This window comes from Hypoxylon fragiforme (genome assembly GCF_022984875.1).
Source record: "Hypoxylon fragiforme strain CBS 206.31 chromosome Unknown GGS25scaffold_7, whole genome shotgun sequence".
Taxonomy (NCBI): domain Eukaryota; kingdom Fungi; phylum Ascomycota; class Sordariomycetes; order Xylariales; family Hypoxylaceae; genus Hypoxylon; species Hypoxylon fragiforme.
In genome coordinates, this window is record NW_026054762.1 from 994,575 (window position 1) to 1,020,073 (window position 25,499).

Here is a 25,499-nt window from a genome sequence, read left to right on the forward strand (position 1 = left end):
CGCAAATGGACGCTTGGCTGCTCGTAAGGTGGAAGAAACAGATTACCGCTACATACCCGGTTCCATGCATCGTTGGGTTGCTTTGATATCCCACTTCGGATACAACGACGTAAGGACTACGGTTTTGGAGAACCGTGCTTTGGGCCGGAAGACCATTCCGATTCGTAAAGTATGTATGTCGGTTTTCTTTTTTTTTGTTTTTGTATTTATTCTTGTTCTTGTACTTGTTGGTAATATATTTGTTGTTGTTTTTTTTTTTTTTGACATGTTATGTAACTACTAAGTACTAAATTAGTAGTACATAGTACCTAGAAAGTAGGTACCTACTAGGTAGAAAGCATTGTAATGATTAACACTAACATTAGCCGAGCCCTCTGTAAGGATCTCTCATCTAATCTACCTAATGCACCTAATGCACGTACAATACATAATAGGGGGGCTAGCTGTAGCCTGTACCTGAATAGGGCGAATAGCTAAGGAGCTAGCTAAGCTACTAGAAGCTAGAGGAGCCACCCGGCTTGGCACGTCCCGCTAAAAATATATTAGCTTCTTCCACTATTAAAATGATCTGAACCCTCCCAGCGCGCTCTAACTCTGACAGCAGCCGCTATCCGAGACCTGTTGCTGCTGACGGCGATCAACTGATAACTGATAGGTAACATATAATATAATTCCAGTGGTGGCTGAAGTACATATTAAAAGCTGAAGAAGACAGAAAGGATATTGAAAGCTGAAGAAGAAGGAAAGATGCCTCAGTTAACCATTGCGGGTCAGTAGGATTTCCTAGCTTAAAGCCCAGGCCTTTGCCTCGGTCACCAAACCCATTCCTTTTGTCTTTACCGCGTCTAAGAGAGGCAGGTAACAAAGGTAGTAAAAAAAGAAAAAAAAAAAAAGACCTCATAGCGAGGGTCGAATTGCGCGATAGCATGTACGCTCAAGGCCTGAGTACTACATGTACAACCTGCATACACGCCTGCGCCTCACAGCATGTGTATTCTACATGTCCCTCATCATGTAGGCACCCAGGTAGTTAGGTACTATCTATGTTTATGTCAATATGTAGTGCCCAGTACTACAAAAATGTGTAGTAGTAACGACGCTGTGTCACGTAGATACCGAAAACAACATCAATTGTGAACAAACACCTGGAGGACATCGCGAAGATGTAGTATAATAGTGACTGCGATGTCTTATGTCAGCAGTCAAGGCCATATTCTAAATAGATAAATACATCCTCCTAGCCCACGACAGGCCGCGAGACTGCAATCCTTCCGTCCCGGGTGTCCGCTTGTACCACATTCATACCTACACAGGTGCTTTCAGTCACATACCTGTGTATATATAAAGCTATCATAAGCAGGTAGTTATCTGGACACCGATGAGTCAGCAACGATAAAAACAACTTCATTATGTAGTTCTCCTCTCCCCAGCCCTGCCTACATAGACACCTACCTATATAGAAGCATACATAGAAGCACAGATATGTAATACAAGACCATCTAAAAATCTGCATTTGTACAATACATCAGGTGCCATAGCACCCAACGCATGACGCACGCGGACAAGTCTTTCAAGCTTTGCCGCACCGTTCTAGACAGTGCCCTTCTAATATACACATGATCTCGAGCTGGGATAGCATAACTAGCTAGATACACTGCTCTGTCTAAACATACCCGCGCCTCGCGCCAGTAACAAGTGCGACGAGAGGGAATAACTCATCCCATCTCATCCCATTCCCTATGGTATCACGCCGTAATTGCCAAAGCCCAATCTACCCGCCTGACCTACATACATCAACTCACGATTTAGACACGTCCCTTGCGTAGGTGTGTAGACAGGCTGGTAGATACCTAGATATCCAATACAGCGTACACGCACGATCTCTTCACAAGGTGTATGTATGTATGTACTGTATATCCACGCCATAACCACAACAACCATAACAGTCAAAGCAGCAGCCATCCATAGTAACAGCAACACGGTAGAACTAGCAGTATAGTAACAGTAACAGTGACAACAACAACAGCAGTAACTGTGATAATAACTCTAGTAACAGCACTAACAACAGTCACGCACGCACGCACGCGCACAGTCAAAACCCGCAACGCTCCCGCCATCAAGGTGTGTCCGTCCAGGTTGCCAGTAAATACACATATACACACACACACACACACCATACACACTTCCCTCCCCATTCACACTATACGACCAGATATACCAGGCCAGCAGGCACACACACAAGTAAGTACCTAGATAAGCCAGCCCACCTTCGTGCGCAGGGCATCCACGCGCCGCCTACGGTAATCTAGGTTAGGTAGTTAAATTTACATGCGCACCTAAGAGAGAGAGAGAGAGAGATAAACGCACCCTACGCGATAAATACAGCAGTAATGAGCAAGATATCCAACGCCAGGCCACCAGGCAACCTGTCACCCTTCCAGCCTCAGGTCTCCTCAGGGCGACGATCAACGATAGTAAGTAACCCATGTCTTCCTACCTCACTCAGGCCGACGACGATAATATAATATGTATATCACCGTCTCTACAGCTACAGCTACAGCTACGTTAATAGCTAGGTACAGTGTTATGGTGCTATAGTGTTACAGTGTGCTGCCTACGCAAGCATGCCTGGTATATGTTATTATCCCCGGGGAACTGGGGCAAGACATGCGCGTTAGGCAAACGTAACACGCATATCAAACACAGCACACATAACACAGTAGCAAGCAGTTCCACTCACCAGGTCAGTCCTCCAGTCACTCACTTCTTCAGTCCTTTGGTTTTGCCATAAAAATATCTCAATTACTGGCAGTTCAGTTTTTTTCCTGATCAATGACGTTACTCGTCCTATAGAGATACATCAGAAAGTCAACACGATCTCTCCCGTCTATCTAAGTATCTCGATGGAAAGCCTTCCTCCCCCCGCCCTAAGCAGCAGCAGCAACACCCCCCACTGCTGCTTTGGGGAAAGAAGCTTCCGCCTAGACACCTGGACAAAAAGAAAAAAAGCACACGTCTCCTAAACGTGTCCTTTGTCCAAGCGTAAGGCCATCGAGAACCAGATAAACTCATCGTGGAATAGTAAAACAATCGAAAAATCCATCCATCCATCCGTGGATCCATCATCATCGAGGAGATGATGCACAAGAGCATCATGTACCCTTCATCGTTCTTTGGACAACACAAGACATCCCCAGTCCAAATATACCTAGGCCCCAAAGACCCATTGTCAATCATCGTCATAGGAGTTTACCCTGAGCACACGAGTTGCTGTCGGGAAAAAAACCAGACCTCCTTCCATCCATCATCATCGTCGATCATCCCTTCTCGAGAGGATGAAAAAAACACAACCTTCGGACAACACATCAATGTGTATCATCCCATGTACCAGGATTTCCGGAACTCGTATCGAAAACCCAGGACCCTTATCATATCGTACCGTTCACCAAATCGATCGTCATTATTCGTGTCTTCTCCTTCATGAGAAACAAGATGCCGGAAACAAATGTTGTCGACCTCAAGAAATGCAATGCAATATCAATGTCGATCCGATCCGATCCGAAAAACCCCCAACTATCGTCCTATCGTTGCCAAACTCTCTTTCATATCAAAGCGTGGTCGTCCATATCCCCAAATCTCAAAAACACAGGGGCCACCAAACACCTAATCACCATGCGGGGTATCATGAGATAGAAAGGAGAAGAAAAACAACGAGAAATCACTGTTGCCAAGAAGAGAGGCTGGGGAAGGAAGAGGTCGGGAGATCGAGAAATGTAGAGTGTTGTCGAGCCGCGTTACTACCGGAAGCATTCTGGAGCTCCGAAACGACTGAAGTAGGTTGGGGGAAAGATGTTGCCTGGGTATCATGAGTCGCGTTAATAGTGGGAGCACTCTGGAGCTCCGGCGCAGAAATGTTCTGCTGGGGGAAAGAGGTTGCCTGGATATCGTGGGCTGCGGTAGTAGTAGGAGCACTCTGGGGCTCCGGCGCAGAAAAGTTCTGCTGGGGGGAAGATAGTCCCTGGATATCATCGAGCGCGGAAACGTCAAGAGCCGCGTCATCATTCGAAGAATCTTGCGTATCTCTAAGCGCTGGGTCGATGTTGTTTAGGTCGAAGTCAATATCCGAAAACCCTCGATCGGCGGGATACTGCTGACGCTGTTCAGTGTTGGAAGGGGCTTCGGCATTTCGAATCCCCGGTGCCTGGTAAGTTCGGTCGTGGTTGAAATACGAAGCGGTTGGAGCCGCGCCAGCATTTTGCAGCTGAGGGTTGAAGTTCAAATCAGGGTAGCCCTGGGCTGCGGAAAACTGCGGAGCAGTTGTAGGAGCGTTGAGATCAAAGCGAGAACCTCCAAGGCTCGGGATAGGATAGTCCGAGTGAGAGTTGATTCCCGAAGCACCCTAGGCTTGGGAACTCCCTCGAACCGCCTCAATGTTGGAAGGAGCCTGTAGCTCCTGACTAGGCTGAACCGTCTGACCAGACCCAATCTGTCCGGCTGGCTGATGTTGATAAGCCGAGCGGTTTCGAAGTTCGGCTTGCAATCCAGTAACCTTCTCGCGAAGGCTCTTAATCTCTGTCACCAGGCGTTTATTCTCCTCGCGGAGATCGCCTTCCGCCTTCCGCTTCTGGCCAGCAACCTTTGCTGGAGCTCTGGCTCGCGTTGCTCTAGCTCGCGACGCTTTGCCTCGCTGTGCTCTGGCTGGCTGCGCTTGTGCTGGCTGCGCCTCTGCTGGCTGCGCCTCTGCTGGCTGCGTCTCTGCTGGTTGCGCTTCAGCAGGTCGCGCTCCGGCTTGTTGAGCATCGGCTTGGTTATTTGGCACAACGCCGGTATGCACGCGGCGGACATGCTCACTGAGGTTTTCCTGCCGCATGAATCCTCTTTCTTGAGAATGGCGAACGCAACTAGGATGGGGACAGGTAAAAGTTTTCGGTTTCTCTTTATCATTCTTAATGTCCTTTTTATCCTGAAAACGGTGCACTTCTTTGTAGTGTCGTCTCAGACCGCCAGTGTACGTAAATCCAGCTTGCTGCTTGGGACACATGTTTACGATGCATGTATATGGACGCTCGTGCTTATCCATATGTTTCCTAGAAAGAATAGAAGAAGGGTTAGTGCGATTCGTTAATTGCTGTTTCCTTTTACAAGGAATGGTATGAACTTACGACCACTCGCACTTGCGTTTAAAAATTGGGTTGCCTTCTTCGCAGTTCTCCCGGATGCAACAAATCTGGCCTTCATCGTTTCTTGTGACTGTGCGATTGGGCCTCACAATAGGAGGCATAATGGTATTCGACTGGTCGCCATCTTGGGGTTTGTGCTCTGGGGGGTTGTGCTCTTGGGGGTCGTCGTCCTCGGGGCAATCGTCCTCGGGGTTATCGTCCTCGGGGTCATCGTCCTCGGGATTATCGTCCTCGGGGTTATCGTCCTCGGGGTCATCGTCCTCGGAGTCATCGTCCTCGGAGTCATCCTCCTCGAGGTCGACTTGGTGAAGATTGACCTGCTCTGGAACAAAAAGGTTGTCCGGGGGAGGGGTCAGCGGGGCAAAACCCATATTAGCCGCAGCGGACCCTGCATTGGCTGGCATATTTGCATAAAAGCCATGGTGCTCATTTCCTTGGTTGACTGGGAAAGCGGTGGCAGGTAACATGCCTGTAGGATTCATGCCGGCGGGGTGAAGGACGGCGGGTTGAGTGGCCAGCTGGGGACCATGGGTCATAGGGTAATTGCTGGGCGCGACAGCGTCGCTTTCCTGATGAGCGATGCTCATCGTGAACGTGTAATTGTCAAGCGACTTGTTATACCACCGACTGTTGCTGAATGTCTGCATAAATCGAAGGCGTTTCTTGTCGTTGAATCGATCGGCCCGGTCCAATATATATTGGCGGCAATAAGTTCCTTCCTCAGTCGAAGTCGTCACCTTATATTGAAAGTTGATCTCTTTTTGTCTCAAATTCTCCTTGATGGAGTAGTCGTGGTAGTAGACGTCTCGAGAACCTAATTGGGTATGGGAACAAAAGGCAATTAGTTAAAGGTAAGGATTGAATATGAGTTGGATCATTCACAAAGTGAATGAAAATGATTGTTAAGGTCAATGTCAATGAACGTGAGTGAGTGAGTGTACAGCTTCAAGGTGAGGCTGAGGGAAGACGCGAGCTGAAAAAATATGAAATGTACCACAATGCACAATTATGAAATATGTAAAGTATTTAATGTCAAACATTTGAACGGTACCGCTTTAAATGCTAGAACGTGGGGAAGCGGGGTAGCGTAGATCACCCACGGCCCACATTTCTGATCTGATCAACGGTAATACATAGACAGTTAGAGTGCTGGGGTTGCTTTGCCTTGATTTGGCCATATCAAGTCTAGCGCCGACAGAATCTGGACAGATAAAGCCTAGCCTCGATAGAAGCTGGCCTCGTTTTGGCCAAATCGGGGAAAGCGTCCACAATGACATGGGTGCCTAGGTAGCTTTGCTCCACAGTTGCAGGGATTTAGGGTACATGTACATGTATGGAGCGTGTTATAAGGCTCGTAGGGGTTGAATTGGGGGTGTTCGAGCTGTTTTTGGAATGTAGAGGAAAATCAAAGAATCAAATAAATAAATAGAAATATTGAAACTAATCCATAACTGGAAATATAAAACAAATAAAGGGAAATCAAATCAACGTACCTGGTTCATCAAAAGCTGGCCATACTTCCATAGCATAAGACCAATTGTCATCCTTTGGGCTTTCTTGACCTGACCTCGAACCCGACTTTTGAAGGCCTGCGTCTTATATATCAGTAAATTCTGCTATGTAGTATTTTTAGGCGGAAATGACTACTGCCCGTTATGAGGCGGAGCTATTAATCATCGGGTAGGCAGTGAGGTAGGGAAGTACTGGGCAGGCTGAAGCATGACTCACCACGAACTCGTCCATTAACTCGTCCATTAACTCGTCCATTAACTCGTCCATTAACTCGTCCATTAACTCGTCCATTAACTCGTCCATTAACTCGTCCATTAACTCGTCCATTAACTCGTCCATTAACTCGTCCATTATCCTTCGCTCCTCCGGCTCCAGCTAAAGAGGAGTATTCTAGATTTGTGCGGTTCTGTTCTCCTGTCGATGTAGCTGGTACCATCCCCCAGCTCTCGCCAAACAGAGGCTCGGTGGGCATTAGATATGAGGCCGCGTCTGCTGCCGTGTTTAATGAGACATAGCGGTAATGGCGGTTTGGGGAATTGGGTTGTTGCGAGCCCCAATAGTAGTCTTCATCTATGTCCATGTTGTTCCAGACTAGTTCTCCCGTCCCGTTCCACTCGCCCACCATGCCCATCGGATTCATGGTGTGGTTCATATCGAATCCTGCTGCCTGATTTTGTATCATAGGATCCATGTTCGATTGATAGTCATTCATTATGACTATTCATCGGCAGATATTAGTCTTTATACCTTGCTAGCTATTGTGGTCACAGGCTTACCGACAACGGAAGGGAATTGTTGTCCTAAGCTTGGTGAACGAAGCGATTAGTGATGCAAATCTTTCAATCTTGGATTGAGCTTTAGCCGCGAGAGCAAATGAGCTATCCACAGACATATTAGTCAATATTCTTCTTATGCGTGGGATGCCTTTATTCGCATGCCATTCGAGAAGACACAATGCCTCGACGCGTCGATGTGGTTCTACATCTCGAAGCGACAGCTTATACAAGCCACATTTGCTTATCGGATTAATTTGCCAGAAGGGGTGAGAGGACTTACTAGGAGTCGAAAAAGAATGACGATATACTAGACGATCAAGTCTGCGAATGAATTATCGGGACGACCTAAGTCGAGAAATCGTAGCGAAGGTCTTGTAGCAGATGCAGGTACTCGGGTTGGGTAAAGCACCTATGAAATAAGCAATGGACTTGTTATGGTAGAAGTGAGCTTCAGGATACTAGGTATGGAATGATGGGTGCTAGAATAAGAACACTGGCAGCAGCTGGGTCGAGGCAGGGTTCGAGTTTCAAAGTCGACTGTGGAGTACCTTATAACTATCCAACAGTGATCAAAGAGCAGCTGCTTAGAGTCGAGAATAGGCTAGGCACTTTGAGGCACCTCTCGAGCGTCCTTCTCGGTGATATACCATAGATCCTGTCCTCGAACTTAGAAGTCTCAATCCTGCCTTTCTGCACAGGCTTTGACAGCCAATTGTTGCACCACTGCAGGCTTTCAAGCACTTATAGAGATGGTCGAAACGAAGAGATTGATTGATGTTCCAGAACACTCCTGCTCATTTCCCAGTAAAGAAAGTCGGACAATCCCATATTTGAAAGATCGTATGCGCGTCAGATCTGTACCCTCCATTGAGACTACCTAGTAGTATATATTCAACACCCGCCAAGAAGAGGCGACTACATCGTGGGGTTGATCATTACCCACGGTATACGATCCGCCTGTTGTATTGAGAGTACCGTAGGCCATGTCGAATTATTCGGTGGTCAGGCTCGCCTTGCCAAAAGATCCCTCTCACGGAGGAAAGAGGAAAGACCCTAACGTTGTTTGACCGCATGAGCTTGATAGGAGCCACCGCGGAACAGTCTTACTGCCTACATGAGTTCCAACCCTCTCGAGGTCCATTGTACTATGTAACGATGGCTACCTAGGTAGGATTGAAGCCACGGGGATCTCGAGATTTAACTAAGGGGGAGGGTTACTAGAAGCTTTTCTCCTAGCACTACCTACTAGGGTGAATCTGTTTCATATTTTGATTTCTAACTTATTGACATCGGCCAGCTAGGTAGGTACAAGGAGGTGAGTATTGCAAGAGTCTCGCATTGTTCCCACAGCAAACGGTAACCCGGACGCCGTATAGAAAGGATACAGTTACCAAGTTGTAATATAGGTATGTATATGATAATTTCAGAAGTGTAGGTGGATACCAGGAATCCATAGAAGATTCAAGCGCGTATGTAGGGACTACGGAGACAGGCCGAATGTGATAGATTTGATGAGTGATAAATACGAAGAGGGCCAGCATTCAGTGTTGCGGAGAGATTTAATATAAAGGAAGAAAGGGATCAGAAACAAACAAACCCCTTTCCCTTTTCCTTTTTTTTTGGGGGGGGAGAGGGGAAGGAGCACGTGTCCCCCCGCCGTGTCGTACTACTACTAGGTATGTCGTACATATGTTTTCCTAAAATTTGCCAGGTACGAGCTTGTTCTCGGAAGGATGCCCTGGCAACTATGATACAAACGCGCTATGGGGCACACTAAGCTTTGACGTAGATGGCGCTAGAGCTAGTAGACTAACGGCGGCCATGGCGGGCGGCCATTATGACATTAGCCCCTCCACCCCCACTTCAGCTATCAGCCCTATGCATGATGCACGACATCTGGACACTCAGCTGGCTACTAGGTAGGTACCTACCTAGGTACAATACATAATGCATGTAGCCACCTCGAACTATCCTAGGACCTAGGTACTACCTAGTAATGTACCTATGCCATGCACAATCAATGATGTATGTAACCACCCAGATACCAGCATTTGAACCACCACCCTATTTTTCTATTTTTCTATTTTTCTATTTTTCTATTTTTCTATTTTTCATTACGATCAATCGCATTTTGTATAATCAAAGAAAGCGAGTCTTGGTCTCAATTAATCCTAGCAAAGAGAGAAAGGCGACGTGCCCCTGATTAAGTACAGGACCGAAGAAAGAATCTACTTAATTATAACAAACGAAGTGTCATATGTGAACAATGCCCATATACAACAATGATACTCGAGCGCGTGCCAATACCTAGCATTAGTAGTATGGAATGCTGGTATAAAATCTCTGCTAGTAATATACTATTTTGCATCTCAAAATACCCCCCCATGCACATATATATTTATATATATATTATATACCTGCCAGCCGTAAAACCAACACAAACATGGACGATATACAACAAACATTTGGCCTCATCATTCCCGCATTTCAATTCCTGTGTATCTGGATTCTTGCGGTCATCTTCTTCCTCGTCTGGACATTTTGGCAAGATATCACTGACGTCTTGTTCGAGATTGCAGGCTTTTCCATCAACTTGGCCTTTCACATCTTTCTTTTCGCATTAAACCCCTGGCTGTACGTGCTGAAAATTCTTGTCTGGCATGTTTGGTACTACGCATGAAGTTCTAGATTATATTAGTACTTACGTCCCTCGTGGTTCGTTTCATATATGAGCTATTCGAGGTTTGCAATTGATGGTTGAGGTATGTGGGAAGCGTACAGAGCATAGGCTTTTGACAGCTATACATTTTGAGCAACAGGATAGAAATCTGCCTTCTTGCGTGCACGCTTGGGCTCATAGGTCGGTTATTGAAGTAGGATAAAAAGCATTATCGTATAATTCAAGACAGGTTTAAGGCAGTTTAGGTTCTTTGTTTTCTCAATACATGCCAGCGTATCATCAGCATCTAGGTTAACAAGCAAAACCTATCGCGGGAGGTTAGGTATAGCTATAGCTAGAATGACCCATCTGATTCAAACCCGTAGTTTCTAAGACCAAGCCATTCATATATCTTCAAGAGTATACCTTCCATCGTAGTCGTGGACTCGGACGTATATTTGAGATCTATAAAAATAGCGAGTACCTAGTACTTTCTCTTCAGTCTGAAATCTACCCACTCATCCAGTTAATCGACCTCCAATAAGACCAAACTTATTCCCATCATCACAATCTTCAATCCAGCTTACTCTCCTAAGCCCAGCGGAGATCCATCTACTACAGCAACACGACAATTTCACCACCCAGCATCATGTTATCACTCATTAACTCCACGTTCTTTGGTGCGGGAAACGTACTAGAGGTTCTCCTTCCCATCGCCCTCCTTAGTACGATTTGCGCTATGTGGTGCTTTGTCAGGAGTCCCTTGAGCAGGCTAGGGTGTTACCTATTCCTAGCGATGCTGGACACTATTTTGATTTGCGCTTCCGGCTACAACTGGGTTACAAGCGATTTTGATTTTAGAGCCGTTAGACTCATCACGCTCGGGGCGCTTACATCGCGTTGGCCGTGGGGTGGAACCGGTCGTGATACCTCTCTCTTTGATGTTCAAATATCTTAGGTAGGTACCAAGATTAGAAGGCAGCGAATACCAACCTACGTGTGTGAAAAGGATTGAAAGACGGTACGGGTCTTGATGCAAACAACAAGGTGGAAGGCATTCTCGATACAAGGAAAATACGTTCATTAGGTGGAGGAAATCAAAAGGCTTTTGTTTAGACCTGAGAAAGTCAATCGACAACTTTGTTTCTGGCAGCTGAGCTCGCACATAGCATCAAAGGATGATCCTATTATTGTTTTTAGTTATACAGGAGCTTGGGATTTATGCATGGCTGATGTTTAATAAAGACTATTGTTGCTATCTCTACATCCTAGGTTAGGCATTTACCTAAGACTAACCCATGTTATGAGTAGGTATGATTCTGCATGTTGGATAGAAGATAACCCGTTTGATAACTTACGCAGGCACTCATGATTTACTATAGGTGCCTAGGGAATTACTGAAACCGTCCACAACGATTGTTATACATGAGCTTTTGGGCACCTCAGGTAGGTACTAGGCTAGCTATAGTTCCCTTTCTACTGCGTATATACCTCTATGTAGTAAATGCCTACCTATACAGCTGTACGAAATCCCAACCCGGCATCATGATTCCGCGCATTACATCACTCCCAGGCTGCTATCTCTGACAGAATCTAACATCTAAGCAGTTCAACGATGCCCTACTAGGTAATACTAAGCGTCGCGATGGATATAAATGCCCCAACCCTCTACTCATTGGACAGAACCGCCTTGCCAAGAGCAGTCTATACTCATTCGGAGGCCGAGTATAACATCGACAGTTGAAATGCTTATCTCGACCCCCGACTGCGGAACCGCGGATGGCTGGTTATCTTCCTATCTTGCCAAGTCGGAGAAATGACCTGCATTGCAACAATAGGTACGGCCCCCCTTTTTTTCGCGGCCTTCATATGATTAGTTGGTCGTATACGAGAAGTCGGCATGTATGCTGCAGAGGGGTTGTAAACCTTATATAAATATGTCCAATTCTTGAATCCGAGTAGTTGACGATGGGGTTTGGTTGCGAGAGTGTCACTGAAGCGAAGGGCTTCGTTTGTTTTAAAATAAATAAATAAATAATGTATCAGCTATTGATACCGATAGCTATAGTCCTGGCTGCACCGTTTACCGACGCAGCCACAGTTCCGCCGTTGGGATACCGGAGACAAACTCTACTGCCCCAATTCACGCAGAGCAACAACTCTGATGCGGATGCTGCTTGCTCGGCATGTTCACTATACGAGCCAGCAGAAAAAGTGACAGCCCCCAAAACCAATGTTTGGGCGCAGATATCACCGGAGGATAATGTGGCAGTCTGGAATTTACTCCACGACCCGGCCTCTGGGCTAAACTTGACGGACCCTGAGACGGCGGGCATCAATGACAATTATGTCTGGTACATCGACACCGTTCCCGTCAACAAGTCGGCCGTTCTGCCGTACTTGGACGGGTCAGGATCAAAACCTAGCCCATGGGCCCGCGCTATTATTTTCGAGGGTGGAAGAGCCAACCCGATTTCTCAGGAATACATGATCGGCCCATTGCCAATTTCTAGCGAAACCACCATCCAAAAATTAGATTATCTCTACAATGGCGGAACAGGCGGTTCAGTCCCCTTCAACGGCCGATACTTCGACCAGAAGCGCGTCGACGCCTCCGCGCCCCTGCTCGCCTCCATCATGTCCAACCTCACCGACATAACCACCTCTCTCCTCGGCGGCGTCTTCTACGGCTACTCCGACCCCCGGACGACTCTCTCCGCCACCACCACAACACCCACCTCGTTCGACGGCGACCAGGCCTTCCAGATCATCATGTTCCGGATCCCGGGCTCCACCAGCTACCTCCGCCCCCTCGACTTCTTCGTGCTGCTCGACATCCCCGGCACCGACGCCTCTCTCTACCGGCTAAAAGGCCTCGTGACCAACTCCCGCTTCTTCCCCACCGTCCCCGACCTGCAATCCGCGTTCGCCGCCGGCGAGCTGTCCGAGGACTTCCACCAGCCGCGCAGCGACGACTGGGCCCTCGTGAAGCACAACCCGTCGATGGGCGCGCGGCCCCTCGAGGAGAAGTTCGCGCCGCAGAGCCTCGAGGTCGGCGGGAAGCGGTACCGGCTCGACGCCGCGCAGCAGTACGTCGAGTACCTGGGGTGGACGTTCTACGTGGCGCACACGCGGGCGCTGGGCGTGATGCTCTTCGACGTGCGGTTCAAGGGGGAGCGGGTGCTGTACGAGCTGTCGATGCAGGAGGCGGCGGCGCAGTACGGCGGGTTCCAGCCCAAGGCCGCGACGACCGTGTACCACGACACGCACTTCCAGCTCGGCGCCGACCTGTTCCCGCTCGTCGCGGGCTTCGACTGCCCCTTCGGCGCCACGTTCTGGAACGTCACCGTCCACGACCGCAACGCCACCACGGTGAACCCCGACGCCATATGCATCTTCGAGGCCGACGCGGGGTTCCCCCTGTCGCGCCATCGCGCGGGCGGCGCCGCGAACGACTACGGCTTCTCCAACCTGGGCGTCGTCAAGGCGTCGCTGCTGACGCTGCGCTCGATCGCGACCGTCGGCAACTACGACTACCTCTTCGACTACGCCTTCCACGTCGACGGCTCCCTCGAGATCACCGTCCGCGCGTCGGGGTACCTGCAGTCGTCCCCCTTCTACCGGGAGCAGGGCGCGTGGGGGCCGCGGATCCACGAGGCGACGCAGGGGTCGCTGCACGACCACGTGCTGACGTGGAAGGCGGACTTCGACGTCCTGGGCACCGCGAACCGGCTGCAGGTGACGGAGCTGCGGGCGGTGAACACGACGCAGCCGTGGTGGCCGGAGCTGGGGGAGTTCGAGCAGCTGCGGCTGGAGGCGCGCGACGTCGCGACGGAGACGGAGCTCAGCTGGGCGGAGAACGGGCAGACGATGTACGCGGTGAACGCGGCGGCGGCGAAGAACCGGTGGGGGTCGCCCCGCGGCTACCGCATCGTGCCGGGGAAGTCGAACATCCGCCTCAGCACGCTGAGGTCGCCGTTCTCGCGCCGCAACACCGCGCTCTCCAAGGCGCACCTGGCCGTCACGCGGCACCACGACGCGGAGCCCTGGGGCAACAGCGTGCAGAACCTCAACCTGCCGTCGCGGCCGCAGCAGGACTTCGCCAAGTTCTTCGACGGGGAGAGCGTCGAGGACGAGGACCTCGTTGTGTGGCTCAACCTGGGCATGCACCACTTCACGCGCGCCGAGGACATTCCGGTGACGCTGTACTCGGAGGCGGTTAGTAGCATCATGTTCGCGCCGCAGAACTTCTTTGATAACGCGCAGGATGGCGATCTGAGGAATCGGCGCTGGTATGTTCCTGAGGTGGTCACGGAGGATGACGGTGGCAATGCGACGATTTTGGCTACGGATGCGTATGGCGTGGAGTTGCCGCAGTGTAAGGTTGCGTTGCAAGAGCCGACTGTGGCGCCTATCGGTCAGATATGATGCGGATTGCCTATATATATATATATATATATGAGTGTCTTTCTGTGTAGGTAAAGCGAGCGTATTCTGGATTTAGTAGATAAGCGCATTTGGAGGGCATATGTACCTAGGAAATGTAAATAATATCAAGATGTCTTGCCCATAGGGGCGTCGCTCGAAAGGTCGTAAAGGTATCTTGCGAACTAGTGCGATATCGAGTGAGGGTTCTTGGAGAATTTGGCATCTCTTAGCCTGTTGATGTAGCAAGTATTAAGTCTTCCGTGCTGCATGTCGTGAGACATATTGAATGACTTGATGCTTCTAAGTAAGCTTATAGCGACGCTTTAGTTCCTGGAAGAAATCTCTTGAAATGTGTGCGTACTACTGACCTAAGGGGAGTGAAGAAAATACCCAATAACTCGATCAGTAACACTGCCCAAAGTAACTCCCTCCCCCTTCTTATCCCCCCTTTCACCACCCCCCAAAACAACTACACAATCACCATTGCGCCACAACGAAAAGCCTCTCCCCATCTCTTTGACCACCTCTCTTGTCCTGTCCTCATCTCACACAATACCATTTTCCCCCGTTCTTTGACCGGCCATTCTTTCAGCACAGCCGATCAAGCGACACAATGGACTTTGTGGCTTCGCACAGGTGCTATTTAACCCGTTGACATTGCTAATCTTTCACCCGATATCTTTTTTTTACTAAGTCCATCAAGCCATCATTTTTTTCTTCTTCTCTGCGAGCAGAGGGACAGACTATACCTACCTACCTATATATATCTCAGCTACCTCACAAACCCATTCCACCATCACCATCACAACTGACCTTACAAATCACCCAGCCACCTAACCCAACTTACCTTACCTACCTAACCTAGCCACCATGTCCACCCTCTCCCAAATCACCACCCTCCACCTGCAGATCTCCTCCCTCCTCGACCCTCGCTCGGGCCACCCCACGCGCTCCTCCCTGCACTCCGCCCTCTCCCTCGCCGACGCCGCCGTGGACCTCGCCTGCGAAGCGCGCGTCGCCGCCTCCGCGGTCCGCACCTGCGAGTCCGTGCAGCAGACGTGCCTGGTGCTTCTCGCGCACGCGTACGCGGGGATGGACGACCGCGAGCGCAGCGTGTACGCCAAGAGCGCGTCGACGCGGCGGGGGAAGAGGGGGGGGCGGGTGTTCGGGCTCGACGCGGGCGAGCATGTGGTGGAGGCGCTGCAGGCGTTGAATCTGGAGAGGCTGTTGGAGAGTGGGGAGGAGGATAGTGAGAGTAGGAGTGAGAGTAGTAGTGGGAGTGGGAGTGGGAGTGATGATGATGGCGCGGCGATTAGTCGCAGGATCCGCTGGATGGATGAGGTTGCTAATGCGCCGATTAGGACGGTGCACTACCTTGACAACTAGATGGGTAGTTGATGTCGGCTTGATAGGCCGTTTGGTTGGTGATGGTAAGTCTTGATCCACATACACGCACACATACACACACACACACACACACACACACACACACACACACACATACACACACACGCACACACACACATTATAGCCTCTTCCGAGGTAGGTTTTGTTTAGTCTCCAGTATATATCTAGTTGGATCCTCGGGGAAGTGGGATAACTACCTTAAGAGCTACCGGATTACTTGGTAATGATAATGACCTGGGTACTGGTAGGAAGGGGAGTTTGATGGCTTCATCTCTAATAGTTTTGTATAGTGCTTAATATGATGTTTCTCGCACACTGAATTTAGTTTTAATCTTGTAATGAAGTGAAGTCGGCGTTATATCTATTCTCGGCTTGTTGGCCTGTGCTCTTGAGTGTCTTAGTTCCTGTTTGCCGCATTCGAGGTCCATCTAGGTCCATCTCGATCCTCCCCCTTGTTATCTAGCAGACACACTTATCATGCAGGCGATATTATGTACTGTATTAGTTGATGTATGTACTTTATCTGAGGCTGTCAATATTCTAACAGTGATAAGATCGACTTACATGATCTACCAATATGATCAACCCCTTTCTTGAGCTTATGTACGATGTACGTACGTGCCGATACCCGGTGGCGCGATCAAGCGGGTCTTGGCAAATGAACATTGCTGCCGTGCCGCTTTGGTGCGCTGAGCGACCAAATCACGATGTTGCGATTCAGCCCGGAGCCTAATAACCACTCAATTAAAGTCTTGGCAAATCCTTTTTCTTACTGTGCTCGTCATAAATCTAGGTACACACACCTGAGGTACTAAGTTTGTCTTTGTTGGTGCGAAAATTATTAGAGAAGAAAAAAAGTTCCCGCAACGCCAAATGTTCTCATCTCTTGCATCCACGTACTCACTTGCACGTGAGATATTCGGGATTGTTTGAGTTGAGTTGAGCGTCGGGGTCAGTGATAATGTCAACTCTGGAGAAGGGTTCGGCGCCGACGTCGTGGACGTCGCGTTTCGCGTTTGCTCGTAGCAAGAAGGTGATTGCAGGATTTGCAGCCTTGACGGGTATCTTGATCGCAGTAATTGTGATCATCGGTAAGTTACTAGAATCAAACTGCCCCACGATCTTAGCAAAGGAGCTGCGACTGTACTTTGAACTGTGTACACTGACATCATGAAGCCTTTGCAGCCACGGGAAAGCTTCATACAGGCGGCTCATCCACCAGCGCCATGGCCGAAGGACAGTCAATTGGCACTACCACTTCACCTCTGTCAACCACAAGAACGGCAGCGGCTGGCAATCTCGCAACTACCGATTCGAAAGTCGAGTCCACCCAAGTGTCTATCACAGCTTCATCCACAGCCGAACAATCCAATGAGCCGTCTTCCACTTCCACTGTCGGTGCATCGTCTGTTGGTTCCAATGACGTTCCATTGAGGATCATGGCCCTAGGCGCTTCCATCGTGAAGGGTGAAACTTCTCCCGGCTACCTAGGTTTTCGCAAGCCAATGCGTGACGAGCTGGCTGATTCTGGATTCACGGTCAATATGGTGGGCTCAGTACGTCTCGGGGACTTTGTCGACAACGACGTGGAGGCATACGGAGGAAAGAAGATCACAGAGATGCACGACTACGCTAAGAAGGCCGTGCCTCGACTCCTGCCCAACGTATTCGTCATTAACCTGGGGACCAACAACCTCCTGCAGAACAAGGATACCGACAAAGTGGGCCAGCAGATGGAGGATATGATCAACTACTTGTTGACGGCCTCGGAGCAGTCGACAGTCATACTGAGCACGATGTTGACTAACAAAGTTCCTAATATGGAGCCAACGGTCTTGAAGATGAACCAACAGTATCGAGACATCATGAAGAACTTCGAGGCAGACGGAAAGCCGGTCATACTGGCCGAGATGCATCCTAGCGACGGTGGCTCTGGGGTTCCTACGATCAGTGATATTGGACCCGATGGTTCGCATCCCACCGTTGAAGGCTACGAGAAGATGGGACACATTTTTGTCCAGGCAATCCAGAGCGCCGCGGAGGATGGCCTGTTACGCAAACCTGCCGATAACGGAACCCCGGACGATGGAGAGGCTGAGAGGAACGGATCTGCTAAGAGCTGAGGAGTGCTCGTATTAGCTGTCAATCCAACAAAGAAAGACCGTCAAAACTATAGAGCCCAGGCCTAGTCATTCAGGCAATCAGCTTCACCTCGTTTTAGCTAGAGAGGGTTGATTCGAGTGAGACGACGGATTAATACATGAGGAATCCTCGGGTCGACCTTTATCCAGCGCCCGGGGATGGAAGGAATTAGGCGCATATAATAGCCGCGTCACCATACGATAACAAGGGTTTCTGTCCGAGTTTTTGCTCAGCTAGGAATAATAATAAATTGCCGTTGGTAATTAATACCCAGACTTTGTGTTCTGTTAATGGAAGCTGGCGTGAGCATGATGGGAAGAAAGGTCCTTAGCCTAGGCCACGGCTGTATGTACGAGGCTTGGATTGAATTTGCCGAGATTGTCATGCAATATTCTGCCATCGTTTAATACTGCTTGATTTCAGCAGCCCCGAGCTTGTCTATATTGTGGCATTTTTCGCAGCTATAGGTGATTTGACGGTCCAGGAATCTGCTCGATAGTTGGCTTGGCCATTAGTAAACAGTTGTGGTATGTAATCTAGAAAGGAGCTGTAAACCAATTGTAAGCAGTCTACACTGCATCATTCCTTTCTGATTAGTACCTGGACTCTACTAGGTTAGATAGTTGACCTGAAGCGTGGCCTAATATGTATGTACAAATACCTACCTAGTATTTTTGGGTGTCTGGGGTCTTGGAGATAACATATGAAATGCTATAGGGCATATAGGTTGGTAGTAGATAGAGAAACATACACCATAAGTGTCCTAGTTGACCCCGCACTGCTTGTGATGATAACGACGAGGCGATCTCGGGTCTTGATAGGAAAATGTAACTGTATTATACACCGTGGTAGTACGTGCTGCTTCTTAAAGTTAATGGCAGTTTCAACAATCAACCTACCATTTCAAATAATCTGGAAAAATTCATATCGTAGGAAATCTATTAAAGATGGCGATCCCCAAGCAGGATTCAATTCCAACAGTAGACTTCAGCTCATGGTCGCAGGGATCGACTGACGATAAGAAACGTATTGCTCGAGAAGTCACCGAGGCATGCCGTCGGGTAGGCTTCGTGTATATTATCAACCATGGCGTCCCCGATATCTTACTTGAAGAAGCGTTTAGTTGGTCCAAGAAGCTCTTTGATTTACCTTTGGAAACAAAGATGCTAGCTCCTCATCCACCAGGTCTGTGTTGAGATACATAGTAGCGGACGTCCGAGAATGAGATGACTAAGTAGGTGGTTTAGGTCCTAATGTTCATCGCGGTTACTCCTGGCCTGGGTTGGAGAAGGTTACGCAGGATATCATCAAAGATGGCGATGAAGCTAAAGCGGCAGAAAACCGAAAAGTCGCGGACGTCAAGGTCTGTGCTAATTTGTAACGGCTCGCCTCTACAAGAATAGCTCTAATCTTGAATAGGAGAGTTACGAAATCGGGAGCGAGGATTGTGAACTGCAACCAAATATCTGGTTGCCCGAGGATGTTATTCCTGGCTTCCATGATTTCATGCAGCGGTTCTATTGGAAGTGCTTCGCTGCGGCAAGAGAATTGTTGCGCGCTTTGGCGATTGGTGTCGGTCTGGACGACGAAGACTTTTTCTTACACTTTCATAGCGGCGAGAATAATCAGTTGCGACTTCTCCATTACCCACCAGTCGAAGCGACGAAGCTGTCTAGCAATGCAATCGCTCGGATGCCTGCCCATTCAGACTGGGGCACAATCACCATGCTGTTCCAAGACGAGTGTGGAGGTCTGCAGGTAGAGCATCCAAGTGAGCCAGGTCATTTTGTTGATGCTACGCCGATGAAGAACGCGATGGTTATGAACGTAGGCGACCTGTTGATGAGATGGAGCAACGGTACGTTAAGCCATTTTCTCTCTGCACAGGAATCCCGGACTGTTCGGATACTAACGGAAACCTCAAGATTTCCTTAAGTCGACACTTCATCGAGTTACTGCTCCACTAGCTCAAGACAAGACTCCGATGGATGAAAAGGTAATGACTAGGCCGCGATATTCGATTCCATATTTCGTTTCTCCAGATCCGAAGACTGTCATTGAGTGTTTATCCGTTTGCACGGATGAGAAGAGGCCTATCAAGTATGAACCGGTCGTCCAAGAAGAATATAGACGAATGAGAGCACGGGGACAGTACGTGGAGACACCGGCTTCTTAGGCGACTACCGTAAATACACTTAACTTAGTGAGTTTACAATCCGGAGATGATTTAATTCGAAGAATTGAAGAGTTCAAATGTTCGGACGGTCGGCAAAGTTTGGAGGTTTGGTTGGTATCGAATCTCGATTATGCACTAATAATTGGGGTCTGACTTCTCCAATCTAACCCCAACTTACTTGGCCAGCCAATCATATTTCTGTTTGCAATTGGAGATGACTTCTAAAACCACTAAGCGCTGACATTAGCGCCCACCACGCATCTGCCAGGGCATCATAGCGCCTAATGAAATCAACTGCAACTTGTAATCGACCCCATTCGACCCCATTCGACCCCGACGAACTGGATGAGTTGTAGTTATTTAGCAGCATCCTGTCTTCTAACCCAGTAGGTACGGGACAGCCCTTCCGTAAGGTACGATTGAACCTCGAATCCCTGCAACATGTACGACAATCCATGGATGTCCACGCATGCGATCGAGTGGCCCCCCCCTGACTGCAGGATAGCCCCAAAATGCGGCCATCCACCAAGCGCATTTCAAAGCTCAACTTCTCATTATTTTCCCTCTTAGCCACAAGGCTACAATTATCTTCCAACATTTCTAAGGACTCATACCTATCGTTAGAAAACCAAAGTGTATTCGTACTCTTTTACTCATTGACCAACTATAACTAAGGCCTAATAGATATTGTGTATCAACTGGAACATATATCAGTGTAAGTGAGGATTCCCTTGAATGCGGGGCTAATTCGCTTTGCCGATTCTTCAGCCTCCCAGAAACCAAACCATCTCACGAGCCTTTTACTTATACCAACACAGCTGATCTTGGACCTTCTAGATTTGCATGCTCCTAAGAGGATCACTTATTACGTACCCACAAAGGCGACTAGTTAAGGAAGACTAAAACCCATTGCCTGACAATGTCTGGGCAATATTATCCTCGTAAGTCGTCATATCTTGAACATACAAAACATATAACTTCCAGATCTTGATCTAACCTGGGTTATGTAGCGCCTCCTGGTGCGGGTGGACCACCAGGTATGTCCACATACTGGGAGCATAACAGTAAAAACCCATATGAGCAAAAGTAGACTGACGAAAACCTCTATAGCACCACAACAGAATTATCCACCACCTCCGACATCTCCACCTGCGAACCAGTCCAAATTCTTTCCTCCCCCGCCAGGAAATGCCGGCTACCCTCCACCACATGCTCAGAGTTATCCCACACCACCGCAACAACAATATCCAGCGCCTCCTCAGCAGAACTATCCCGCGCCGCCGCACCAAAACATATCTCCTCCTCCCCACGTCGGAACCCCTACATACCAGCCTCCACCTCAGCAAATCGCGCAGCATTCCCCTCTTCCCCTTCGAAACGAAGGCGCCCTCACACCACCTGGCGTAGGCGCGCCATCATACGGGGATGTAGTCCCTAATGCCCAAGACGGTTATCCCAACGAGAAGGCCCAGAGTATCTTGGGGACAGGGCTTGCCCACTCGCGAAATACATCAAACACCGGTGCTGGCCAGTTTCAAGGAGCCGCAGCCACCACCTTGGATGACGTAGGGACCTTCAATGGCGGGTCATACCGAATCAGCCACCGAGACTGTAACACCATCATCACCATCCAATTGGCAATGGGGTGTCCGATAAATGCGAAGCCGGGAGTGTTGATCGCCATGAGCCCAACGATCACCCTAAAGGGAGAGTATAAGTTCAGCATGAAGAAGCTAATGGCGAGTGGCGGCGAGTTTGGTCACTCGACCTTCATCGGCCCCGGTGAACTCCTTCTCGCCCCTGGTATGCTCGGCGATATGACTACTATTCGTCTCGGCGGTGACGAGTCCTGGAGTGTCGGAAAGGACGCCTACGTTGCTAGCACGCAGGGCGTCATTCGCGACTACAAGCGCCAGGGGCTTGGCAAGGCCATGTTCAGTGGTGAGGGTTTATGGGTTCATAAGATAAGCGGCGTTGGCTTGCTCTGGATCACAAGTTTCGGCGCCATTATCCGTAAGAACCTCAACGACGGCGAGAAGTACATTGTTGATAACGGGCACTTGGTCGCCTGGAACGTCAAATATGTCATGGAGCGCGTTGCAAGTGGTGGAATCATAGGAGGGTTTGCCAGTGGAGAAGGTCTTGTTTGCAAGTTTACGGGACCTGGTACGGTGTTTATTCAAACCAGAAACCCGGTAAGTTCTTCTCCTTAACTTTTATTCTTGTTCTTTGTTGCTAATGCTAGATTGTTACAGAGAGCTTTCAGCGCTTATATGACGGGTAACGCCGCGCCACCGTAAAGCACGGAAGTCTACGGCGAGATGATGTCTCAGCTTTGTAAGGGTTCATCACATGGAGCTTTTGGGAAATGTCTTTTTTGGTTATATCTACGGCAAGCTACTAAGTTAGGTAGTTCCCGATGTCTTTTTGATTGGATGTGCACATTCTGTTTGTTTCCTGGCCAAGTTAAAATGATATCACGATTATAAGCCAGCGTTTGCATACAAATGTTGAAGATTTGGCATTGAAGCCTCCAGGACTGTTTTAACTTACTGGCAGGAATTCTTCACGCAACTACTGTAATCTCATGAAATTCAGACCACAATATTGATTTTAATTCATATTCACCTGTCAAGTATCTAAAGCGGAGGCCACAATCATACCTGCGATGAGGCTATCAATACCATAACCAGCAACTGTCTGTGTTGGGTCAACGTCTGCGATGTCAATAAACAACATCTTTGCCACTGCCCTCGCAATCGCGTTGGTGACCATAGTTTCAATGCCGATGCGATTCTCCGGGCCCTTTGCGGTTAACTCGCCAAAACTAGAATTAAGTTGCATATCCTCATGTCTTCCCGTACGTTCATTCAAATTACTGTCCTCCTGATGCCTCTCGGCGTCACTGACAGCGCACATTATTTGAACCACTCGCGGATCGCTGTACCAGCGCGGAATAGGGTCTGCAACACCACCCTGTCTGGCATATCCTGCCTCTCGTCTTTCATCAGCCATACCATGCGGATCGAGACAAGTGATGATACCAGCACCTGAGAGAGGGTCGTCCTGAACACCGTACCAAGCTTCCTTCTGCCTCATCGTCAGCAGAGCCAAAACAGTCATTGATGAAGGCTAGCTCCAGCAGCCGCAAGAACTCGTACTCCGCCATGCCGAGAACCCTGTTACGAGCCATGAGTGCCCGCGCCGTGTCGTCAGTACTGAACTGTCCTACATTTGTGACCAATCCACAGGATATAGTAGAGGCCTTTAAGCCAAGTCTCCGTCGATAACGGGCAGACATTTCCTGGAAGTTGCTGGCTGCTGTATAAGCGCTCTGGGTAGCGAGCGCCAACACAGATACCAGTGATGTGATTATGACGAAACAGTCAAGTGACAGAGCTTTGGTACTTTCATGCAGATTGATGGCTCCTTGAACCTTAGCTGCTAGGCCTGCTCTCCATTGCTCCACTGTGAGTTTGTCGAAAGACAGGTCTTGGAGAGAGACAGCAGCGTGAACGACGCCTTTGATGGTGAGCTTTTGTGAGTACTTTGCCACAATTGACGATACTTCCTCGGCAACACTGATATCACATTTGGCAGCATGAACTGTGACTCCCATAAGCTCCAGTTCACATACTAACCGCCGCGCTTGGGGTGTGCTGATTCCGCTCCTCGAGAGGATGAGGAATTGGCGGGCACCACGTTCTGCCATCCATCGAACTATGCTTCTACCAAGGCCTCCCATGCCCTCCAGTGACCAAGTAGCAAGCATTGTTGTTGAAAACAACCCTAGGGACGGCCGGCACTCTTCTAATAAGCGCGCCTGGTTGTTGGAAGGTGATAACTAGTTTCCCAATATGAGTGCATTTGGAGAACCCAAGCAGAGTTTGGTCGAGGGCTGAGATATCCGAAGCTGTCATAGGTAGGACAGGACTGATGAGACCCTTTAGATAATAGGAATCTACTGATTTTGAGAGGCCTCGAACTATTTCCGGATCAGCATCGACAACATCTTTTATACCAAAGGACGTAAAGGTCGCACATTTCTGAAAAGGCTCTAGACCGATCGACATGGAGTTCTGGGCATCAACCCTTCCTACATCGATATACGTTCCCAATGGAGCATCAAGTTTGACTGATTCATGCAGCATGTCGCCTGATGCGGTGCCAAGTATCACGTCGAATCCTCTACCGCCACATGCTGGAGATGTGCTTGAGGGTGGAGAGGGGGAGTTAGGGAAAAGTTGGCCGTTCATCATTGTCCTCACGTCAAGGATAATCAGGTTCTTCACTAGGCGAGATATTATGTATACCTAGCTTCTGGGCAGCTTTGAATGAAATCCTAGAGACTTGGAAATAGGTTATATCTGTGGTGCGATGACAAGATTCTTGATTGTGGAGAGCGCTTTTCTAATATACCTCCATCTACACTTATAGAATTACTACGACTATCTGTATACCTATATACCTGCCTAATGTCCTAGTCGAGACTGCGACAAACTCTTCCTTTCTAGGAGACTAATATACCCCCTTATCTCTCAGTCACCAGTTCTGTTTTTCTTCACTTGAACCCCTTTTCAGTCTTCCCACACCCCCCTAGCGCCGCTCTCAACCCAGATCACTGGGCCCAATCCCCCAGGGAAGTCAAGGCCATCTACCTATACTCTACCTAAGCATTCATCTCATCACTAACCCACCACGCCGAGCTTCTCATCCCCAAGCCCCGGGGCTCAAGAGGCTGTCCTCCATAGCCCGGCGCTCCAACCCCCCCGAGGGTGTTGTATCCAACGTCGATAACCCGCCGAGCGGCGATCTCGGGGGCCCACGTCGTCTTCTTCTTCCCATGCTTGGGACTAGCGATCCTGGCGCGTCTGTAGGTGCTGCCGATGGATCTTGGCGAAGCAGCACATGCTTGCATGCAGATTGCAAGTACCTATGTACATACCTCAGTTCTCCTATCGCAAACGAGGAAGGGCCCTTTCGCTGAACTAAGCGGGTGCAGATTTGTTCATAGCTGGATACCTAGTTATGTAAAGGAAGACAGGCGAGATGGAGTTTCTGGGAAATACCTAGGACATTGATAGGCTTGCGGACAGGCACTGCTCACTGCTAGCGTGACCATCGTATACCGGATGGCTCCTGTGCCATTAGTCATGTTTGCGCACTTAGGTATGGAATATCCGTCGGGGGGATTTCACCATATACGTATGGGCAATTCA

At 49.0% G+C, this 25,499-nt stretch overlaps 7 protein-coding genes across 7 annotated transcripts; 5 read left to right on the forward strand and 2 right to left on the reverse strand.

Moving 5' to 3' along the window:
* Positions 1–4,134: 4,134 nt before the first annotated feature.
* Positions 4,135–6,031, reverse strand: GGS25DRAFT_361084 (uncharacterized protein). Its single transcript, XM_049258133.1, has 2 exons — positions 5,163–6,031; positions 4,135–5,087 (listed from the first exon to the last, which is right to left on the reverse strand). The coding sequence occupies exons 1-2, from the start codon at positions 5,825–5,827 to the stop codon at positions 4,400–4,402; spliced, it is 1,353 nt and encodes a 450-aa protein (XP_049114557.1). The 5' UTR covers positions 5,828–6,031; the 3' UTR covers positions 4,135–4,399.
* Positions 6,032–11,535: 5,504 nt separating this feature from the next.
* GGS25DRAFT_498508 (copper amine oxidase) lies at positions 11,536–15,001 on the forward strand. Its single transcript, XM_049261707.1, has 2 exons — positions 11,536–14,565; positions 14,662–15,001. Exon 1 carries the CDS (start codon positions 12,165–12,167, stop codon positions 14,553–14,555), a length of 2,391 nt encoding a protein of 796 aa, XP_049114558.1. The 5' UTR covers positions 11,536–12,164; the 3' UTR covers positions 14,556–14,565; positions 14,662–15,001.
* GGS25DRAFT_498510 (uncharacterized protein) lies at positions 15,000–16,285 on the forward strand. The gene has a single exon (XM_049261708.1). It carries the CDS (start codon positions 15,426–15,428, stop codon positions 15,939–15,941), a length of 516 nt encoding a protein of 171 aa, XP_049114559.1. The 5' UTR covers positions 15,000–15,425; the 3' UTR covers positions 15,942–16,285.
* A 524-nt stretch (positions 16,286–16,809) lies between these two features.
* On the forward strand, positions 16,810–18,209 carry GGS25DRAFT_361261 (carbohydrate esterase family 3 protein). Its single transcript, XM_049258135.1, has 2 exons — positions 16,810–17,053; positions 17,139–18,209. The coding sequence occupies exons 1-2, from the start codon at positions 16,924–16,926 to the stop codon at positions 18,083–18,085; spliced, it is 1,077 nt and encodes a 358-aa protein (XP_049114560.1). The 5' UTR covers positions 16,810–16,923; the 3' UTR covers positions 18,086–18,209.
* Positions 18,210–18,656: 447 nt separating this feature from the next.
* Positions 18,657–20,375, forward strand: GGS25DRAFT_533086 (thymine dioxygenase). The gene is made up of 4 exons (XM_049265644.1): positions 18,657–19,289; positions 19,352–19,467; positions 19,524–19,962; positions 20,030–20,375. The coding sequence occupies exons 1-4, from the start codon at positions 19,052–19,054 to the stop codon at positions 20,278–20,280; spliced, it is 1,044 nt and encodes a 347-aa protein (XP_049114561.1). The 5' UTR covers positions 18,657–19,051; the 3' UTR covers positions 20,281–20,375.
* A 603-nt stretch (positions 20,376–20,978) lies between these two features.
* On the forward strand, positions 20,979–22,746 carry GGS25DRAFT_361118 (DUF124-domain-containing protein). Its single transcript, XM_049258134.1, has 5 exons — positions 20,979–20,995; positions 21,118–21,221; positions 21,291–21,317; positions 21,391–22,475; positions 22,536–22,746. The coding sequence occupies exons 2-5, from the start codon at positions 21,200–21,202 to the stop codon at positions 22,578–22,580; spliced, it is 1,179 nt and encodes a 392-aa protein (XP_049114562.1). The 5' UTR covers positions 20,979–20,995; positions 21,118–21,199; the 3' UTR covers positions 22,581–22,746.
* A 297-nt stretch (positions 22,747–23,043) lies between these two features.
* GGS25DRAFT_498548 (KR domain-containing protein) lies at positions 23,044–24,699 on the reverse strand. The gene has a single exon (XM_049261709.1). The coding sequence runs from the start codon at positions 24,050–24,052 to the stop codon at positions 23,288–23,290; it is 765 nt and encodes a 254-aa protein (XP_049114563.1). The 5' UTR covers positions 24,053–24,699; the 3' UTR covers positions 23,044–23,287.
* Between the last annotated feature and the right edge of the window lie 800 nt (positions 24,700–25,499).

Bases quoted from the DNA above. Each gene is read 5' to 3' on its own strand.
- GGS25DRAFT_361084 (XM_049258133.1), bottom strand. From the start codon at position 5,827: ATGCAGACATTCAGCAACAGTCGGTGGTATAACAAGTCGCTTGACAAT. The intron at 5,088-5,162 runs GTAAGTTCATAC...TATTCTTTCTAG, and splicing joins AAACGCAAGTGCGAGTGGTC to GAAACATATGGATAAGCACG.
- GGS25DRAFT_498508 (XM_049261707.1), top strand. From the start codon at position 12,165: ATGTATCAGCTATTGATACCGATAGCTATAGTCCTGGCTGCACCGTTT.
- GGS25DRAFT_533086 (XM_049265644.1), top strand. From the start codon at position 19,052: ATGGCGATCCCCAAGCAGGATTCAATTCCAACAGTAGACTTCAGCTCA. The intron at 19,468-19,523 runs GTCTGTGCTAAT...AATCTTGAATAG, and splicing joins GAAAAGTCGCGGACGTCAAG to GAGAGTTACGAAATCGGGAG. The intron at 19,963-20,029 runs GTACGTTAAGCC...GGAAACCTCAAG, and splicing joins GTTGATGAGATGGAGCAACG to ATTTCCTTAAGTCGACACTT.
- GGS25DRAFT_498510 (XM_049261708.1), top strand. From the start codon at position 15,426: ATGTCCACCCTCTCCCAAATCACCACCCTCCACCTGCAGATCTCCTCC.
- GGS25DRAFT_498548 (XM_049261709.1), bottom strand. From the start codon at position 24,052: ATGCTTGCTACTTGGTCACTGGAGGGCATGGGAGGCCTTGGTAGAAGC.
- GGS25DRAFT_361118 (XM_049258134.1), top strand. From the start codon at position 21,200: ATGTCTGGGCAATATTATCCTC. The intron at 21,318-21,390 runs GTATGTCCACAT...AAACCTCTATAG, and splicing joins TGGTGCGGGTGGACCACCAG to CACCACAACAGAATTATCCA. The intron at 22,476-22,535 runs GTAAGTTCTTCT...AGATTGTTACAG, and splicing joins TTATTCAAACCAGAAACCCG to AGAGCTTTCAGCGCTTATAT.
- GGS25DRAFT_361261 (XM_049258135.1), top strand. From the start codon at position 16,924: ATGTCAACTCTGGAGAAGGGTTCGGCGCCGACGTCGTGGACGTCGCGT. The intron at 17,054-17,138 runs GTAAGTTACTAG...GACATCATGAAG, and splicing joins CGCAGTAATTGTGATCATCG to CCTTTGCAGCCACGGGAAAG.